Below are 18,685 nucleotides of genomic sequence, written 5' to 3' on the forward strand. Positions count from 1 at the left end.
ACATATACTACTGCTAAGCCAGCTCTCTCTCATTCTATACTTGTGTTTTACATTTTTCTTACCCAGACTTTTCTTAATTCCATTCAATTCATTTCAGCCCATTCTTCAAGCTTGTCTTGATTTGTTTAAATCCTCTCTTTCATCTAAAGTATGTGTCATCTACAAATTTAATAAGCATCTTAACTCACTCATCCAAGTCATTGATAAAAATGTTGACCAATACAAAGCCCAGAACAGAGCCCATGTGGTATGCCACTTGATACTTCCCTCCAAGCTGAAGTGAAGCTGTTAATGGCATTCTTTGGGTGTGGTTATTCAGCCAATGGTGAATCCGTCTAACACTTGTACCGTCTACCCTATACTTAACCATTTTATTAAAGGTAGTATTATGAGGCACTCTGTTGAAAGCTTTAATAGAATCATAGGGTTGGAAGGGACCTGAGAGATAATCCAATCCAATCCCCTGCATACTGCAGGATTCACTACAACATCCCCAGTAGATGATTATCCAACCTCCAGTGAAGGGGAAGAAACCACTCCATGCAGTAACCTGTTCCACTGACTGACAGCTCTTTCTGTCAAGAAGTTCTTCCTCATGCCTAATCTATATCTATATTCTTGAGGTTTCACCCCACTGGTTCCAGTCTTACCCTCTGGAGCAAGTGAGAATAAGTCTGAGCCCTCCACAATGTGACTGCCCTTCAGATATTTGAAGATAGCTATTACATCCTCTCTCAACCTTCTCTGCATGCTAAACATACCTAGAACTTTTAACTGTTTCTTGTAGAACTTAGTTTCCAGGCCTTTCATCAGTTCAAAAGCTAGCTTATTTTCTTACCAGTGGAAGGAAATATTTATTTCAAAATGAAAATTCTGAAACCATTTATGGAAAGAAATGAGAACAAGGCTCTGAAGCAAGGTTTCAGCTATCTCTAAGCAAGAGCTCCCCTCTTCCCAATATTGTACTTAAAATAATTTTGGATAATCTACATTTGTTAATAGATATTTTGAATACAGCTGTAGATTGGATTCTGCTGTATTAATATATTTGGATGCTGAAAAGCTTTTGACATAGAAAACTAAAGCAAGTTATGTCTAGGTATGACTTCCTGTCTTCTTTCATGAAATGGATTTTATTAACAATTGCAACCAATAACAATAAGAATTGAGGAGAGTCTGGAATAACTAATTTTAAATCAAGTACTTTGTAATGATTATTTTAAAGAATTTCAGTAACTACAGATGGAATTCTCTTTGCCTAATACAGATCAGTGGCAATATCATCAGTTTAAGCATGTTTTGATTTAGCTGCCTCAAAAAATCCTGATATGTTAGCTTTTTTGATGGAATCTGTTTCTGAAATTAAACCAACTTCAAAACTGTATCAGAAATTAAAATATACATTTAAAGTCGGTATTATATATTTATGACTTATGGAATAAAGAATTGGACTATTCAATAATGGAACATCTATGGATGTAAATTTTAAAAAATGTGAAGTTTGTTTCTTTGACCTTGAGGTTGAAATTAATCCATCACAAGATTTTATTCTAAGTTGATTTCATCCTCAAAAAATGTGTCAGAAAGGATGGACTGCAGACTTTCTGTTAGCACTTTAAGAAATTTGGGGGCATATTAACACATATGATTTGGTCACATACAGTTTTGATTTCTTTTTGGATTAATATTGTAACATATTAATAGGTGTATGGGTAAGTATTTTCAAGTAAAAGATATAAATAGTATTTTGAGTTATATTTAAAAATTGTGGAATCTATGTTTGAGGAATACTGGTTATATAGACAAGATGTCTATACTGAGACAGTGAAAAAGTACTATTGCCTCCACATCAAAGTTTGGATTCAAGAAAGCAATTTATCTATTTTTGAAAAGGCTATTTTTTCTACTAATCAAAAAATGACATAATGTTATCTTTGGCATAGATTTCATACTACTTTACAAGAACAGACATTTTAATGCATATTTTGATACCTTGTTATTAAATGATTATATTAATATGTAATATAGTTAGGTAATTAATATTGACTTAGTATGTAAATTTTAGGGATTTTTATTTTACTCTTTATTTTTTTGGTTTTGCTATTATAACCTAATAACTAATTAATCATTGGATTAATGTACATATATTACTGTATTTCTTTTAATCTGCCCTGTGATCTTATTTTCTTTGAATTTCTTTTTAAACACCGCAATAAAATATTATACGAATGTATTCTTGAAAGCAACCTGCACTGTCTTCAGTAGGATTTACTCAGTTGTACAAATGTACATAGGACTGCAGTACAGGAAGTAGAAATGTAGTATACACAGGTAGTAGATTTTATCATATTTTATACAACCAAGTGTGGTATGTGCATAATGGCATCTTCCTCAAGCCAATTTTTCTAAGATGAGTGATTGGGGGATTGGGGTGGAGCTTAGAGTGGATGTTGAGGCTTCCTTCAGGGCTCTGGACTCTTATACAATTAAGTCCTAAAAATAAGAAACAGCTCTGAAGCTGAGATGTGGTCCGATTCCCTGCAGATTTTGTTTGATATATTTGGTAAATGGCTGAGGCAGCTTTGCAGGAACTGGCAGCCAGAGCACCACTTCAGAGATGTATGAGTAAATACAGACAGAACAGCTCAGAAGTGAACTCAACATCTTTTCCTTCACAGTGCAAAGAGAGGCTAAAAGGAAACAAAAAAGGGTTTCTGAAGGCAGAATCAGATTTCCAATTTGCATGGTATTGAGGTGTCTGTTGAAGAAAAAAAAACAGTGGCCTGTGACCTGTGATGTTGCCTTGGTAATATATATGGAGCTTTGTTTATATAGGACTGTGCTGACCTTGCTAGTCTTGCCCAAATCTAGAAGGAACACAATTTTATTCAGTGTTACTCTTCCCAAGCAGCAAAAGGAATGCAGAGCTTTAAGTATAAGTCCATAGCTAAAGTCACAGAATTTATCTTCCTTCTCTAGCTTCTACCTTCTTGACTCAACCTCATCTGCCTAGACCTTACAATCCTACCTGGACTGGAGCTTCCTTACCTTGATCAGACACCACTAATTTCTCCTACAAGCCTCAGGTCATTGTTATTTACATATTCTTATTCAATTTAATTCAACCTTTGTTTTGTTTATACTATTTCTGGGAAAATTCCCAGGTAGATAAGACGAATGCTATAAGATCATAGTAACAACATAATGATCACAGTGCCATATTTGTGGGACTGCCTCTCCCTGAGGGTATCTGCCCGCCTCACCAGAACAGATAGGATGAGCATGCTCCAAGTCCATTCCCTGAAATATTGCTCTATCACGGGACCTCGGAAGTGTGACTTTTCCATGGCTGCCCCTACATTTGGAACACACTCCCCCCAACAATCTGGCAGGCCCCCACCCTTCCTAGTTTCAGGAAGGCCATTAAAACCTGGCTCTTTACCCAGACACTGCAGAGAGTTGTTGGGGCACCTGGAAGGTTGATTGAGATGCTGGGTTTTTAGGTTTTTATGGCTTTTATAGTTTTATCATTATGAGCCACCCAGAGTTGTTTTAAGATGGGTGGCCATACAAATCTTAAAAATAGCATAGCATAGCATAGCATAGCATAGCATAGCATAGCATAGCATAGCATAGCATAGCATAGCATAGCATAGCATAGCATAATAAAAAAAATAAAGTTTCACCACAGAATGGAAAAATATGAAACACATGATTTAATTGCAGTATCTCCAGTGGTGTCAATGTGCCCAAAGACACCACTCTTCAAGCCAGTCAGTCTCTCTGTTCCACATAACTTGTTTTTTTACACTTTATAAACAAAGTTCTACCCTCCAGAACTGTCTTCTTTTCCCAAAATCCTTTTGTCAGGTTCCCCAGTTCAAACTTGGCAAAAGCTACCCAGACACTCATCACGGCATGATTAGATAAGAAGCTTGACTGCATACCAGAATGGGGTCGCTTAGTGCAGCTAACTGCCCTTTGTCCACATGAGAATGCAGTCCTTCTAATATCCACTGCAGTTTAAATCCAACACTTTTTTCCCCCACCTTCCTCACCCCTTATCAGATACTCTGCTTTGCACTTCTCAGGCCTGCTACTGAGATCATAGATTGGTAACTTAATTGACACTTGTGCTGTGGAAAACGCTAACAACGTGACTCCTTTGCCCTGTCCCAAATGGGCTCCATAAGCATTCTTAGAAAATACAAACTAGGGACTGCAGGAGCTCAGTGTCCACCTGTTTGGGGGGGGGAGGGGAACCAACCTGGATAATAAACAGGGAGCACCCCCAAGAGCATCAGGAAAATTCAGGGAACAAGAACCATTTGGATTTCCAGAATGATCTTTATTGCTAGTAGAGTAATGATACAGAATCTTGACAGCCTGTGAAAGCAATTTTCCAGCTCAATTTATATCAAAATAATAACACAGAGTTATTCTGAGCTCTTTCTCATGTTTTCCCCTCCCTAAACTAAGAAATCATTTCTGGAACTGCCCTGCTTCCTTCTGTAACAGTCATGCTCCTTCCTCTACACTCCCAGGGTCTGTTAGACATCTCATCACAAACAGTAAAGGCTAGAGAAGGTAGAAGGTTGCATTCCAGTAAATTGGTCCTTTGTTATCAGTTAAGTTTCACATACCAACCATTTTGTGAATAAGTAAGCTGCCCAAGTAGAGTGCCCATCACCCTGAAAAGACTGACCCCTATCTATTCATCCTTCACCCTCTCACAGACATACCCTGATACCATTTCTTGGAGGATGATGATGATGATTAATTAAATTTGTATGCAGCCCAACTTCCAATCTTTAGTTCATTAAGGTTTCTTCTATGTATAACCTTAAGCTATGTAGTATCAGCCAAGAAAAAAATTGTATGTGATGAGACTTTGGCTTGGGTAAGAGAGATAAAATTTAAATTAGGAATTAAAACACACCACAGACACACAAACACCTACCCATTTCTTTGAGCTCCATGTTGAAAAGTTCCAACCAGCAAGCATCAATTTCATCCAGATCATAGCGACATAGTCTATGGGAGTATGTTCTAGTAGCATCTGAACTGTCAGAGCTAGACAGATTCCCTGGAAAGGTCTGTGATGAAGAATGGTCTAGCAGAGGTATTATCCTATGGAAGAAAACAAACTCTGATGTAAAAGTCAGGTTGAGAGATGAAATTAGCATATTAGAAACACGAAGATAATATCCTGAAACTATCAACATACATACAAACTATCAACCTGCATATTTAGAACAAGAAACACTAAATAAAGTAACTGTTGAGTTCCATTATCCAGTATGCAAGTGAATGTTCTGGAGTGAAGCAATTCAGGCGTAAAATAAATCCAGGGAGTGAGACTCAAAATATCTGCAGAATGTCAGACTGAGGAAGATGATGAAGGGACCTTTCATAGACGTTTCCAAAGTTATCTCTTCCACACTACAAGCCTGATATACCAGAATGAGGAAATGATTTAGCGTATCAGGTCATACTGCAAAAGCCAAATTAAGAATCAACAAAAAAAATTGTGTTGATTTTTGACTCTCTTCGTCTCTGATATACTATCAAGCCTTATCACACAAAATTAAGAGTCTGCTTTGAAACTACTGTCAGTGACTCTTCTGACAAGCAGAAAATGTCTTCTGAAAGACCTAATATGAGGACAATAAAGGGTATAATATCCTAAACACTAATACCAGTTTAATATTCAGGTACATTAAGAAAAAAGGGCTTTCTGAATGACAAGAAAGGTCAAAGTTGCAGGTACTTCGCCTACTATATGACCCTATTACAAAAACGTTCTCCATTTAAGTGATTCAATTGGTAGATAATCTCAAATGAGACCACGCTTATAACAATAAACACAGGTATTATGTGCAAGTTAGATGACCTGCAGCCCTTTTTTCTCACTCAGAACAAAACTTTCCTGATGCCCAGCAGCTATTGGTCAAAAACCAGATAACAAAGAAGATTCCTTCATTCCACTGCAATCTGATTGCAAATTACTGTAACCTTCATACCAAAGGATTTTATTATTGTATCAAAATATCCTGAGATAATTGCAATACTCAAATTATGGAGTAGCCCATGTGCTTTTAAAGCCAGAAAATCCTAATGGTGCCCCTATAATAATTATATTGTTAAAAATAAACTAATTGGTCATCTGATACCTTGTAATTTTATCTCATAGCTTAATCATAAGGCCAGTTCAGCAGAACTCCACAGAGGCAGATAATCTAATAGCATCTTAAACTAGCATTGTATGATTACTGATGGTAATTGAAACTACCTTAAAATGTATGTTATTTTGCAAACTTGGGTAACACCCATGGATTATAAACAGCCAGCCGGTTCCATTTTTGGAGCCTCCAAAACACTCTCAGATTATCCATTGACATTCAGCAGCAAATACACTGGTTTTAGACTGCAATTTTTCTTTAGGTTTTGGCTATAGAACAAACTACTGCAAAGCTTAAAAGTTTATGGTGACATCTTCTTCTTCCCTGTAGCCCTCAAATTACAGAGGAAGAAGTTTGATGGGGAGACGATCTTATACTTGCCATTGCCCAAAGGCTAGAAGAGGAGAAGGAAGATACACATGAAGCCTATAAAACAATTCCAGAGCAGATATGGAAGCAAAAATCCTTCCTGGCTGCTCAAGAGAGAACAATTCCACCTAAAGGTTTGCTTTCTTTCCCCATACTCGATCACACTTTTTTCCTCTGGGACGTAAGGGATTTTCCATAAAACTGAGCAGGATGCCTGATGCCACAGTACTGTGCTCATATAAAACTATCTCTTATTTGGCATGGGCTTGAGTCGTCCTCCAACTTCTGAGTGGCTGCCCAAATCAGATCTGAAATAATATTCCCAAAGTCCTTGTTTTGCTTTGCTTTTTACAAGAATATCTTTACTGTATCATTTCAAGGAACTATCTAATCCAGCATTCTGTCCAGCAGTGATCAGACAGATGCTTCTGTGAAGTCAACGAACAAGGCATGAGGGCATTAACTCAAAAACTCTGCTGTTTTTTCCCAGGAGCTTGTACTCAAAGACAGCCTCAATTTGTTCTGGTTTATGTTCCTTAATGGGCTTACCCTTCACTAATGTTAGTAATCTTTGGAACTTGCATGATAAAGTGAGAGAATAATTTCCCTCCAGGCACTTCTTATTTTTTAACTCTATAATTGTCACCCCCTTCACCCTTGGTTGTCTTCTATCTGAACCAGGATTCCTACTGCCTATAACTTGTATTCATTTGAAGGGGAAAAGCAATCAAATTTAGTTTCCCTGCAAGTATCTTAGGCAATAGACCTAATTTTTAACTGAGTTATTTAGTTCTTCTACAAGTCTGATACCACAGACTGCACTGACAGTCCTCTGGAGGAGGGGGGAGGAAAGGATGCTGCAGCTTCGTAGCAACAGATCATCTGCTTTTTGTTTTTCTTTTCTCCATGATGCTACTCCTGCAAGTCTATATACAGTGGCACTAGAAGGATCAGTGGCACAACGACAAATTGAGAAACTTCTTATATCATGTACTTTGTCCCTTTGCTTTCCACACACTTCCCTACTCCTTATATTTTGCCTTCAGGCTAAGGGCACACATCACTACGTTCAAGCTAGGTGGATTTTGCCAACAGTTTCTACTTTTATTGCACATTTTCAGAAGATGCCACTGGTTTATATAGTGACACCACAGATCCTTTGAAACTTAAAATACTTTCTGCCAACACCATCAGGGATTAAAAGTAGTCACCCTCTCAATCCCATCCCTGTTAAATGTGATTCTTCTATTTCCGTTCAGCCTTGCCAACCTTACTTGCTGGTAGTACCTCCCCCCTTTTTGATTCTGAAGTCAAAAAAATAACCCTGTGACAAAATCTGCCTACATCAATCTTCTTAAAATATTAGACACTAGAGGCTTTCTTTCCCCTCAGCTGAAATACAGAAGGGCAAATTATGGTAACTATGAAAGTAATTTACATTGAAGGTTTCCAGAAACAGATGATAAAACCACAGAATTCTGCTTCCCCTAGCCTAAACTGTGAACTTTTTAAAACAACAACAACACCCTGATGCATACTCTTACTAAAGAAATTTTCAAAGCCTTCCGCACCACTTCTGCAAAAGTTGGTAAAACTCGGTATTTTTTTTTTTTCCAGGAAGTCAGTTTTATATAAAGGCAAAGGCCTCTCAATCCAGAGATGTATCTGAAGATACAGAAATATCCCAATCCAGTACAGATTGCTCCAGAAGAAGTCAAATCTGGCTTGACTCCTGGATTTTGAGCAAGATTCAGAAAAATTAGGAAAAACAGTCTGTCACACACACACACACATTTTTTCCAGCAGAATTGGATGACATTTCATAAAAATCACTGCCAGTGTTTTCAAACTATGTTTTTTTTTAAAAGTTTTACTTTCAGTAACTTGGTGCTCTCATGAAACTGGCACCAATAACATCCACTGCCTGCTTCATGAATTATGGGCACTTCCTCACAGCCTCATTAACATGTCCTTGACTTGGCAGAAAAGTATGTCAGCATAATTTGTGCAGCCTCATGGCTAAGCTTCACTATGCCTCAGCATCAAAAGCAGGTCGGGGTACTGTCCTTACAGATTTAATGCAGGACAGTTTCAGGCAGTGTCTGATGGATTCCTCCCACTCAAGGATTATAAATCAGCCAATCAAACCAATGTCCCGAGAAAATGGAAAATATTTACAGGGAACTCTCCCCCCCTCCCGCAACATCTTCCTCCTCTGTACTTCAAATCAGTTCAGCACAGTAAGAACTGAGTCACAGAATATGGAGTTGTCAGAGAAAGCTAGATTTTAATGGGGAAGAAAGATAGTGGAAAGCTAATTTTGAAAGTGGAAATGAGTCAGAATACTGAACACATGCACTCCATACTGCAATATTTTGTTGTAGATGATTCCATCTATTTTCTCCAAGATTAATTGTGAAGGTGCACAATGGGAAGATTTTAGAGGTGAAGAAAGGAAGCCAAGACCTTTTCTTTTTCTTATTTGTTTTTTTAAGAAAAACCCTCATCCTCTGTACCTTAAGTCAGGCCCCATAGGCAAACTCAGGCCCTATAGACAATTTATTACATAAATTACATTAAATCTTCAGATTGGTTGCCATTTTCTTCTAAACCCTTCCTTACTCATTTGATGCATGTCTTTTGAATATTCCTAACTACAGTAACGTTTACTCTAAAAAAAACCCCATATTAATAAAACCTAAAGTGATTGGCCTATGGGCCCTGACTTCTGGTACACTCTGTATTTACAAATAAAGTGCTGAAGTTTGCCTCTGGAAGAGTCAGTCCCTGTATATGTTACAGCAGAATTCAGAAAAGAAGAGGAAAATACTTCCTCCCTCCCAATGATTACATGGTATAATATGACATATGTAATAATACAGTGCTGAGATTTGTCGAGTTCTAAGGAATCCATTTCCCACCAGCTTATGCAATCAATTCCTCAAATTCATATTTCGACATTTCAAGTTTTGGAAATAATTTGGTAAGTCGAACTCAGTATTTATTCCAAATTAAACTCTCATTGATCTCTATGTGATTTAAACACATACAATGTTTGCTGGATTGCAAGATGGCCAGGGGCATCTGCAAGGGGGATCCAAAAAGTCAAAAAGATAGCCATGTCTGTGACTGAAGCCCTGCCCCTTTTTGCCTGCAACACACATTTTTTGACCCCTTCCACTATGCCCCCTACCCACCCTGGGACAGCCCTGAACATGATCAAGAGAAAATCTGCCAAAACAAAGAAAGATCAAAACAGGCTACAAGTACAAGAAACAATGGAACTTTTCATACCTTATTTGTTCAATGCGTAGTAGCAACATCACTTGTCTACCCCCCCACCCCCCAGTGCTTTGGCCACCCAGCAAACAAACCTTGAAGTCTGGGAAGCAAGTTTACTTTATTTATTTATGTAGTATATTTCTCATCCTCCCAATAGTCAAAATATTCTGGCCAGACTAGAAACTGTTCAGTGTTTTTGAAGAACACATTTTGAAGAAAAATACAGAAAAATAAAACAGTAAGAATAATATGCAAATGAATGGGCTTACATCTTAAGCAAGACTCCTCTATTAATGGTTGCCTATAATGTTGAAAAGGAAGTGACAGTAGGTATATTTAGCAAGTTCTACGGTGGGATTGCTTACAGCTACTCAGAAAACCTAAGCATGTTCTATGGGTCAAGTTCAAGTAAGACATCCTCTATTCTCATCCCTACAAACTTTTACACTGAATATGGAAGTGTAGCTACTCTCTAAGGTAAGTTGGAGAGTAGCTCTCCCCAGAGTTATGGACAGCCGTGACTCTACTGGCCTCTTGGAAGTCCATGAAGACCTGGCTTTCCCCCCAGGCACTTCCTCCCTGAAATATCACACCATAACACAAATGCCAATATACACTGATGCTGACAAAAAAAGCAAACAATATGTCCTTCAGGAAAAACTTCTGAGTCTGAAATATTTGTGATCACTCAATTCACTTTACTCCAACATTTCCAAAAGAACAAATTGTGGGCAATTTGTCACCAAAGGATATGAGTTGCCATGAATAAAGACAAGCTCTACTAGAGAATCTAAGGATTCATATTCCTCAGCATGCAGTTTCCAAAAGTGAGCAGCCCAGACTTTCAGAGATACTCAAAATGAGCTTAAGCCTGTAAGACCTTATACTGTCTGCCATCACATCTAAGTTTTATCTGCATTCCATGCCTGGTCATTTCACTGAGGTACTGGGACAAATACTCATCAGTAGATCTTCAGCATATACATGTTGCTCATTCTTTTACACTAGCTTCTGAAGTTATATCACTGCATCTTAAGATATGGAATTCTTTACATGAACCTTTCCAAATCTGATGACCTTCTGATGAATTGGAACCGCAACCTCCAGAAATACCATCCAATTTCTGTATTCAAGGAGTTTCACTCTGACACTTACAGGATTGGCTGGAGAAGGTAGCAATAGATCAACTGTGCTGAATAGCATTTTCTTTTAACTGTTCTGAATCTTCCACTTGTTAGGAAGTGAGATTGTGCCTGTCAATTCATTGGCAGAATCTTATTTTCATATTATGGGAAAAAGGAAGGGGGAAAATGTTTTCTTCAAACCAGCAATAAGCATATAAACCTCTATCATGTTCTCTGTTGGTCAACTGTCCACTGAAAGCCCTAAATATATTAACCTTTGCTCACAGAACGTGCTCTGCCCCTGGATTGGTGTGAGGAGGTATATTCTGGGCTGTGGTTTCATCTGTAAAACTATGTTCCATTGAAATACATAAGGTGAGCCCATGGAATATGCAAGTTTATTTATTTACAAGTGGCTTTAAATGAATGAAAATTCTTTGGGGTCTCTTTCTATCCAGTACTGTGATTAGTTCTAATTACTTCATTTTACCATTTTTGCTAAATCCTGTTCAATAAAAATATGAACCATAATTATACTAAAGTATTATGTAATATTTTAAACATGCATTCTGATAAGTTGCGTTGGAAGATACTTTGGGAAGGCTGGACTCTAAAAACATACTGTTAAATACCTTTAAATAAATAAGCAAGTAAGTACATAAATAAATCATTGTTTGGTTGCTCATCTCAGCTTCCTCCCAAGTGCTACAATATCCTATTGACCTAGGGTAATTACAATTGCATACATTATTCTAAGTGCACCCAAATTGGCCTGAATAAATTGCTTTCAAGACAAGCTTAGCTGCTTTGCTACTAGTCTCTGTGCCCATTATAAAACTTTGAGGGGGATTATTACTTTTGCTTTGTGAACATTTTCCATTTGCTTCTAGTTCTAAATCCTGTTGTACTAAAAGAATATATCGTATCGCATGATTACTTAAGTTTATCCAGGTTCCTTTGTTATGTGGTTTAGAGTACTATTTAATTACTGTTCAGTAACATCTCTTTTGTTACTCCTGTAACTTCTTTCTCAACCAACTGACCAATCTTTCCTCTAGGTGGTTCCTTGCTTCTGATTTACTTAAATTAACTACTTTTCAAATTATCACCCTTAATATTATTAGCAACCATTCTTTTCATTGCTCACTACAGAGAAGAGCAATCTTTTTCACTGTGGAAATTACATTATCTCTTCCCTGGGGACTGTAAAAGACATGGTCAATGACTTATTATATTAGCAGAGTCCCCAAGGGTGAAATGTTAGATTTATTCCCTCTATTTTTGGATGGTTTGTGCAATTTTAAGGATCAAAATGGGTAAATGTTGCAAATTAAGATTTGAACTGAACATTTCAATCCCACCCACTAAAAGGGTACAAAAAGAGTTCTGGGTGGTCATATGCAGCCTATGGTTGCTCACTGTGGACTTACTGTCTTCTTCTATTTCTTTTTCAGTAAGCTTTTATTTTTTATTCTTATTAGTTGAAACACATTCTATTTAGTAGGGAAATAACTGTTAATCAAACTGGTGCCTTAGCTAACCATAGTGACATACTTTTGGATTTGGTGAAATCTTACTTGATTTCACATATAACAATTTTTGTTTGTGAATAACTTCCAAGAAAGTAACCGCAAATGATATCAATGACTTTCCTTTTCAACTTTCTACCATTTTAGTGAAGTTTCCGCTTTTGAACTCAGGTATGTCTTTGTACAACAACAATGGACGCAAACATTGGAACAGTCAGGCACATGGCGTAAGACCGAACAGCATTTTGTTCTGTTATACAGAGGGTCAGTCGCCGTGAGTCATAAACGACTTGACGGCAACTAACAACATGACTTTGTTAGATTTATATATTAAATTTGATAGTACTTTTACCCATCTATTATAAAACAACTCAATTTCCATTAAAATAAATTGTTTACAACTAGTCCACTTGATTTCTTGAAGGGACAAACATTTTACATATTCATTAAAAACTGTTAGAAAAGTGTAATCAACGAAGAAAAATCAGTGGTGACACAGTAAAAAAAACCTAAACACATTACAGGGGTTAAAATAAACTGAACATATGGGGGAAAAGAAATCAAGAAATATAAAACATATCAATATTATAACAATTATTAAAGTTAAACGAATTAATTTAAAATATAATTCTATGGTAAATATAGAAGTTCAAGGTAAAAATAAGGAGTATCTAGTTTTGGAAGGAAAGGTTAGAAAATGGGTCACTAGTCAAATTTAGAGGAATTGTAGGAATACCAAGAAAAATATAATTAATGAAATAAATTTTCTTTGATATAAACTGAAACTAGCTATTTATACAGTACCTGTGTGAATGATTTTAGAAGTTCTTTTATATCTTAATTATAGGCACGAGATACCAAAATCCTGAAAGTACACAATAGGATTTTAGGAGAACTACTCACACTTATGATTTGAGTAAGTTTGTTGGTAATATTTTATAACATTTAAGTAGAAGAGAAAGGAGAATAAGGAATTGTTGGGGAATATTTTTGCATTAAAAATACTTATTGAATTTAGAAAGTCATCAGTCTGGATCCAAAGAAGTAGGAGAGGAATTCCACTGATAGGTCAGGGCTACATGGCCCCCTCCTTTTCACTACAGCCCCCTTCCAAAAAACAGGAATTAGGGGGATGCAGCAGAAAATCTTACAATCCTACATTTCTATTGGGAAGATACTAAGAATGATGTAGCTTGCTGGGTTGTTACTGGGACTGCCCAATGATAAAGTTACTGACATTTGATAATCTTTGTAGTGTTAGATTACAGAATTAGAAAATACATGTGAGTAACTCAAACGAGACCAATGCTGGAAGTAAATATAAAAGAGATGTTTAGATGAATTCCCTAGGAGGTGCTAAAATTGTTTATGCTACACACTGGATAGTAAATATAACACCAAATTTGATAGAATGGTTATTTCATGTCTGTCAGGGCACCAAAATGGAAAAATTGATTTATACGCAGCAAGTTAGGGACACAGGCAAAGAATGTGATTTGTCAGTCCAAAATGGTGCAGTACTAAAATAGGAAATTTGGACAGATTTCAGAGCAATTTATACTTTTTGTGATAGCTTCCATATTTCCTAATTGAATGATTGGATCTCATTAAAACCACTAACATGCTCTCTTCACAGAGCTATAATAAAAATTTGTTTTTGCTATTTAAAAATGGTGATAAAACAGGAACTTTCCTTTAGAAATATAATAATGCTGATTCTCATGAGCAATGTTTGTTCTTCTGTTTATTTATTGGACTGTGTACCTAATCAGAAGCATAAATCAATACTCCAAATGACTATTTTAAGTTATCAAAATGGAACAGAATCTATATTAACTTCTTGTTTTTCTGTACATATATTTTCTGATAAATTTGCAGATTATTGTCTCCCTCCCTTTTTTTTGGCAAGAACAAATGTTGTTTCGTTATTGTTTGTGTAGATTGGAAAATATTTTCTAATTCTTTGTATCTGAATATCAACTCCTTGTTCTGTTCAGGTCAGATTCTCTAAAAACCATATATGGTTTAAAGAGAAATACATCTTTAGAATTCTGACCCAATTCAAATCCAAACATCTGCCAAAGACTTTTTAAAATGTCATTACTGCAGATGTCCACCCTGCACACTGTTACTTTCTTGACCTCATGATATCAGCACAGATGTTAAATCATGAGGCAACTGCTTGAAATAGAGAGTGATTGCAAACAAAAACTAAACCAGCCATAGTTGGTGCCACTGAGTACTTCTGAACTGACCCAGCTCCACACATGATTAGGCTTTTAAATTCTGTTAATCCTATTTAAGTAAGTGGCTTACATACCAGTCAGGTTACAATAGGTAATAGTCTCACATGCAGTCAACTAATGATCCTCAAAAAAGATTTTCTTAGCCCAACGTAAAAATGCACATAACATTCACTCTACATAATTCAAGACTGCATTCACATGAACGGCAACAAAATAGCATTGGTATTTCTGAATTATTCAAGATCAACTACTTGTTCCCTTTCCCATTCATATTTGGTGAATCATCTCTCTACTTTCTCCAGTGAAAGGGTGGAAGTCATGACTATCCTGGAATCTAATTTCTACAGCAGAGAAAATCATAATGGACTGGGAAACATGCCAAATTAGGATCCTTCTGCAGTGATTCTTTGGGGGCTCCACCTGTTAAATTTTCTTCAGTTGGAAGGAAGAGGCTATATGGAGTCTGGAAAAGGTAATCCATGTGAAACTAAAGAAAAAGTAGGGAATTCTGAAAGCATGGTTCTGACCAGGCCATACTTTCCATAATACATTCCTCTTCAGGAGTCCTGTCTAGGGCAGGTGTGACCATGGCAAGCTGAACATCCTCGAAGGAGTGGGGACGGTGTCACAATAGCGATTGGCGACCAGAAGGTGAATTCTGGCCACTTTTAATCTCTCCGGAAAAAAGGAAAGATTGTGAGATTGCCCACACACTCCTGACAGCTGCTCCTCTCAAGTAAACTGCAGGAACCAAGGTTTCTGCGGTCAGCTTATGAGTGGAGCGGCTGGGAGTCAAGAGAGTTCCATCAAACACACAGCCGTTAACACAGCCTGTATGGACAAAAAGCTCGGCCGAATCTCATTTCTTGATCACTTTTGGAATTGCTTTTCAACTATTAAGAACCTTTGGATCGGCAAGTTTTACAACATTCACTGGGTGAGTCTCCTTCAATCCTAGGAGAAAAAAGCAAGAATTAGGACTTAAACAATGGGGGGGGGGAGATAAACAGCAAAAGGGTGATTAGAATCCTGATTTTAGAAAGTTATACACATATTAAGGATCCAGGCGGGTTTGAAATAATTTTGAAATTAATTATAAGAAAGCTTCCTGTGGGAAAATGCTTTTGTTTAGGGGAAAAAATGATAAGATGGCATTTTGAAGGTTGGACACTAGGGGGAACCAGAAAGAACTAAGTATTATAATTAAAGGAGAACAACACTTAAATTTGACTCACTAATACAGAATGGAGCAAAATACTTTAACTTTGGATGAATTCAAGGATATTTGGGAATAATGGAGAAGGTGATAAGTTACTGAAATTGTACTTGTGATGAAGGGGGAAATAATTTCTTTATATATGTCTTTTCTTTTTCTTTACTATATTCTTATTTTTTTATTTTTCTTCATATTTTCTTTTCTCCACTTTCTATCCCTTTCTTCATTCTTTTTAACTTTTCTTAGTTTGTATTAGTCTTTTACCTTTCTAACTGCACATTTTAATAAAATTATTATTAAAAAAAGGAGTCCTGCCTAGGACAGAGACAGCAGAACTAAATAAACATCAGAAGGACAGCTAGTAGCACAAAATTCAAGGATATTTGGGAACAATGGACTCAGAAGTTAAGATTGTCTCTTACCATGGATCAACTGGATTTAAAAGAGGTTACAGAAGAGGAACAAGTTTTACTGGACAAGACTGAGGCTGATTTGAATGTGTTTTTAAAAATAACAAGTTATAAGAATGATATGGAAAAAGATGTTACTCTGGATATACAATGAAACCAGCTGATGTCTTAATAATTAAATGATTGGAGAAAAAAGAAAGTGAATTTGTATGGGGAAGGGGAAGCAGTGAACATGTGTGATTATTTCATGCATGAGCTACATCGCTGGGATACAGTACCTGGGGAAGTTTACTCATTCCTTTTGCTCCTCTTTCTTCCTTGTCTTTGGTACTTGATGCTCCTAGCAAACATGTACATGAGAATGAGCATGTGTGAGGGCAGGCCCGAAACTAGGGACTGTGTCACCTGGGGCAAACATGGATTCCACACCCATTTTGGCACCCCCCAGCACGGCACCCGGGGCACATGCCCCACTCCCCCCCCCCCAGTTGCAGCCCTGTGTGAGAGTGAGGAAGCAGAAAAAGGAATACCCAATAAAGTAATGTGAATTTATTCCAGGATCAAGATCCCAGAAATCCTTGGCTCTAAAAAAGCTGTTTTTAAACCTGTGTAGGCCATCAGTCTCTCTTTCATGTCATGAGTTATGGTGGTATCTTTTATTCTGTTTACCGGAAACAAGCTTGTCCTGAAGCTTAAGGTGGTGACAGGATGGAGGTTTTTTTTTAATGCAATGGGTAGGGGGAGAGGGAAAGAGAAAATGCACATTCAAAAGCATAAGATATCATAATGCAGAAGGTATCATTCAGCCTCATAAATCATTAAAGCATGACCACATAGGATAATATTCATCATTCTTTCCATTGTGCTGATGCTAAGGAGGAATAGACTGATGGATACAATGCATGGATTAATGACTGCATCAGGGAAAGATATATAGATAGTGTTTGGATGAATGTGTGGTTTGTGCATTTGAAGCCCTGATGGATGGATGAAAAAATGGGTTGATGGAGGTGGGCGAACAGAAGAATATGGTGTAAATAAGAGGAAGAAGTATGAAGGTAGAGGTTTTAACTACCACCAACTTCCACTTCCAAGAGATTATTCCTGGGAAAATGCAGGAAGATGCATTATTTCCTTCTTTGCTAAATTTAATATTATTACATCTAACTAAAGGCATGACTTTAGCTTTGCAGAATTTATGCAGAGAGTATGAACTGAATACGTGAACTTGGCTACTAGGGCCAGCCTGTTGTCTATGCATAATGTTCACAGCCAAGTTGTGAGCTCGACCACCATCACAATCTTTCTTACTCTTCACCCATACAGAGCTTCTGCACATCAGAGCTTCACAGCTACAGGGCTTTGGGAAAAAGAGAAACAGGCGCAAACATTTGTTCCAAGTGTGTTGCTAGTGATAATACTGCCAAAGGACCAAACAATGTACATCAGTGACAGCTTCTGGGATTTGGTAACTCTGATACTGATAGCAGTGCAGAGCACCAGGTGGCAGGGGAAGCCTTGGGAGGTGTTGTCAGTACATGTGGTATTTTACTACAATAACCAAAAACTCAGCTTCAAAGCACTGGTGACTTGCAGAGAGTTGTGAAAGCACAACTCTGGAATGATTAATAGTGTGTGTATCTCCCTGAAGGTTTTTGTCCAGAACTATTACTTTGTAGAAAGAAATCTGAAACAAAGCACAATTGAAGTTAGAGGTGAGATGCTTTCCAATGGAGGGAAATAAATCTCTGTCCAGTCTGGTAATCACCTGCCTAAAGCTGATAATGACTACAAGCACCTAAAAACCTGAGAATACAGAATACTCACACTACACTGAACACATTACTCTGGAAGGGGATTAAACATATAATCAGAGAACAGAGGATGCTGACTGCACATTATAGTTCTGGCAGTCCAGTCCTGAAGGTCTCCTTCAGTTGCAAGCAGGGATTCTTGCAACTCCAGTTAAACTGGAGTACAGAGCACAGCAAGTGAGGCAGAGCCACGTGGTAATTCCTGAATTACTGCTGAAACATAATTAGCTTTACCAGAGCCAGTCTGTATCCAGTGCAAGAAACACAGGATTGCTCTAGAAGTCCAGCTGGATTCTTAGCAATTTCACTGGGACTTGAGTAAGTCTGCCTGGAGCGCTGAATAAAGCTACATCTTAGGATTGCTTCAAAAATAAAAGGCTGTGTATGTGTACTGGTTCTGGGACACCCATATCTAATTTGATGAGTAAACGCTTCTGCAGTGTCTTGCAGGATCAGGTTGTCAATCATACCTACTAGTCTATCAGTAAGTTACAGTCTCTGACATTTCTATAT

General features: G+C 37.3%; 1 protein-coding gene across 2 annotated transcripts in view; it reads right to left on the bottom strand.

Moving 5' to 3' along the window:
- Positions 1–18,685, bottom strand: part of JADE2 (jade family PHD finger 2) — a 228,710-nt gene that overhangs the window by 73,948 nt on the left and 136,077 nt on the right. For both annotated transcript variants that reach the window (XM_063292296.1, XM_063292294.1), the window contains exon 5: positions 4,961–5,130. In XM_063292296.1, the coding sequence (XP_063148366.1) occupies positions 4,961–5,130 (170 nt within the window). The remainder of the gene's footprint in view (positions 1–4,960; positions 5,131–18,685) is intronic.

This window comes from Candoia aspera, chromosome 2 (assembly GCF_035149785.1).
Source record: "Candoia aspera isolate rCanAsp1 chromosome 2, rCanAsp1.hap2, whole genome shotgun sequence".
NCBI lineage: Eukaryota > Metazoa > Chordata > Lepidosauria > Squamata > Boidae > Candoia > Candoia aspera.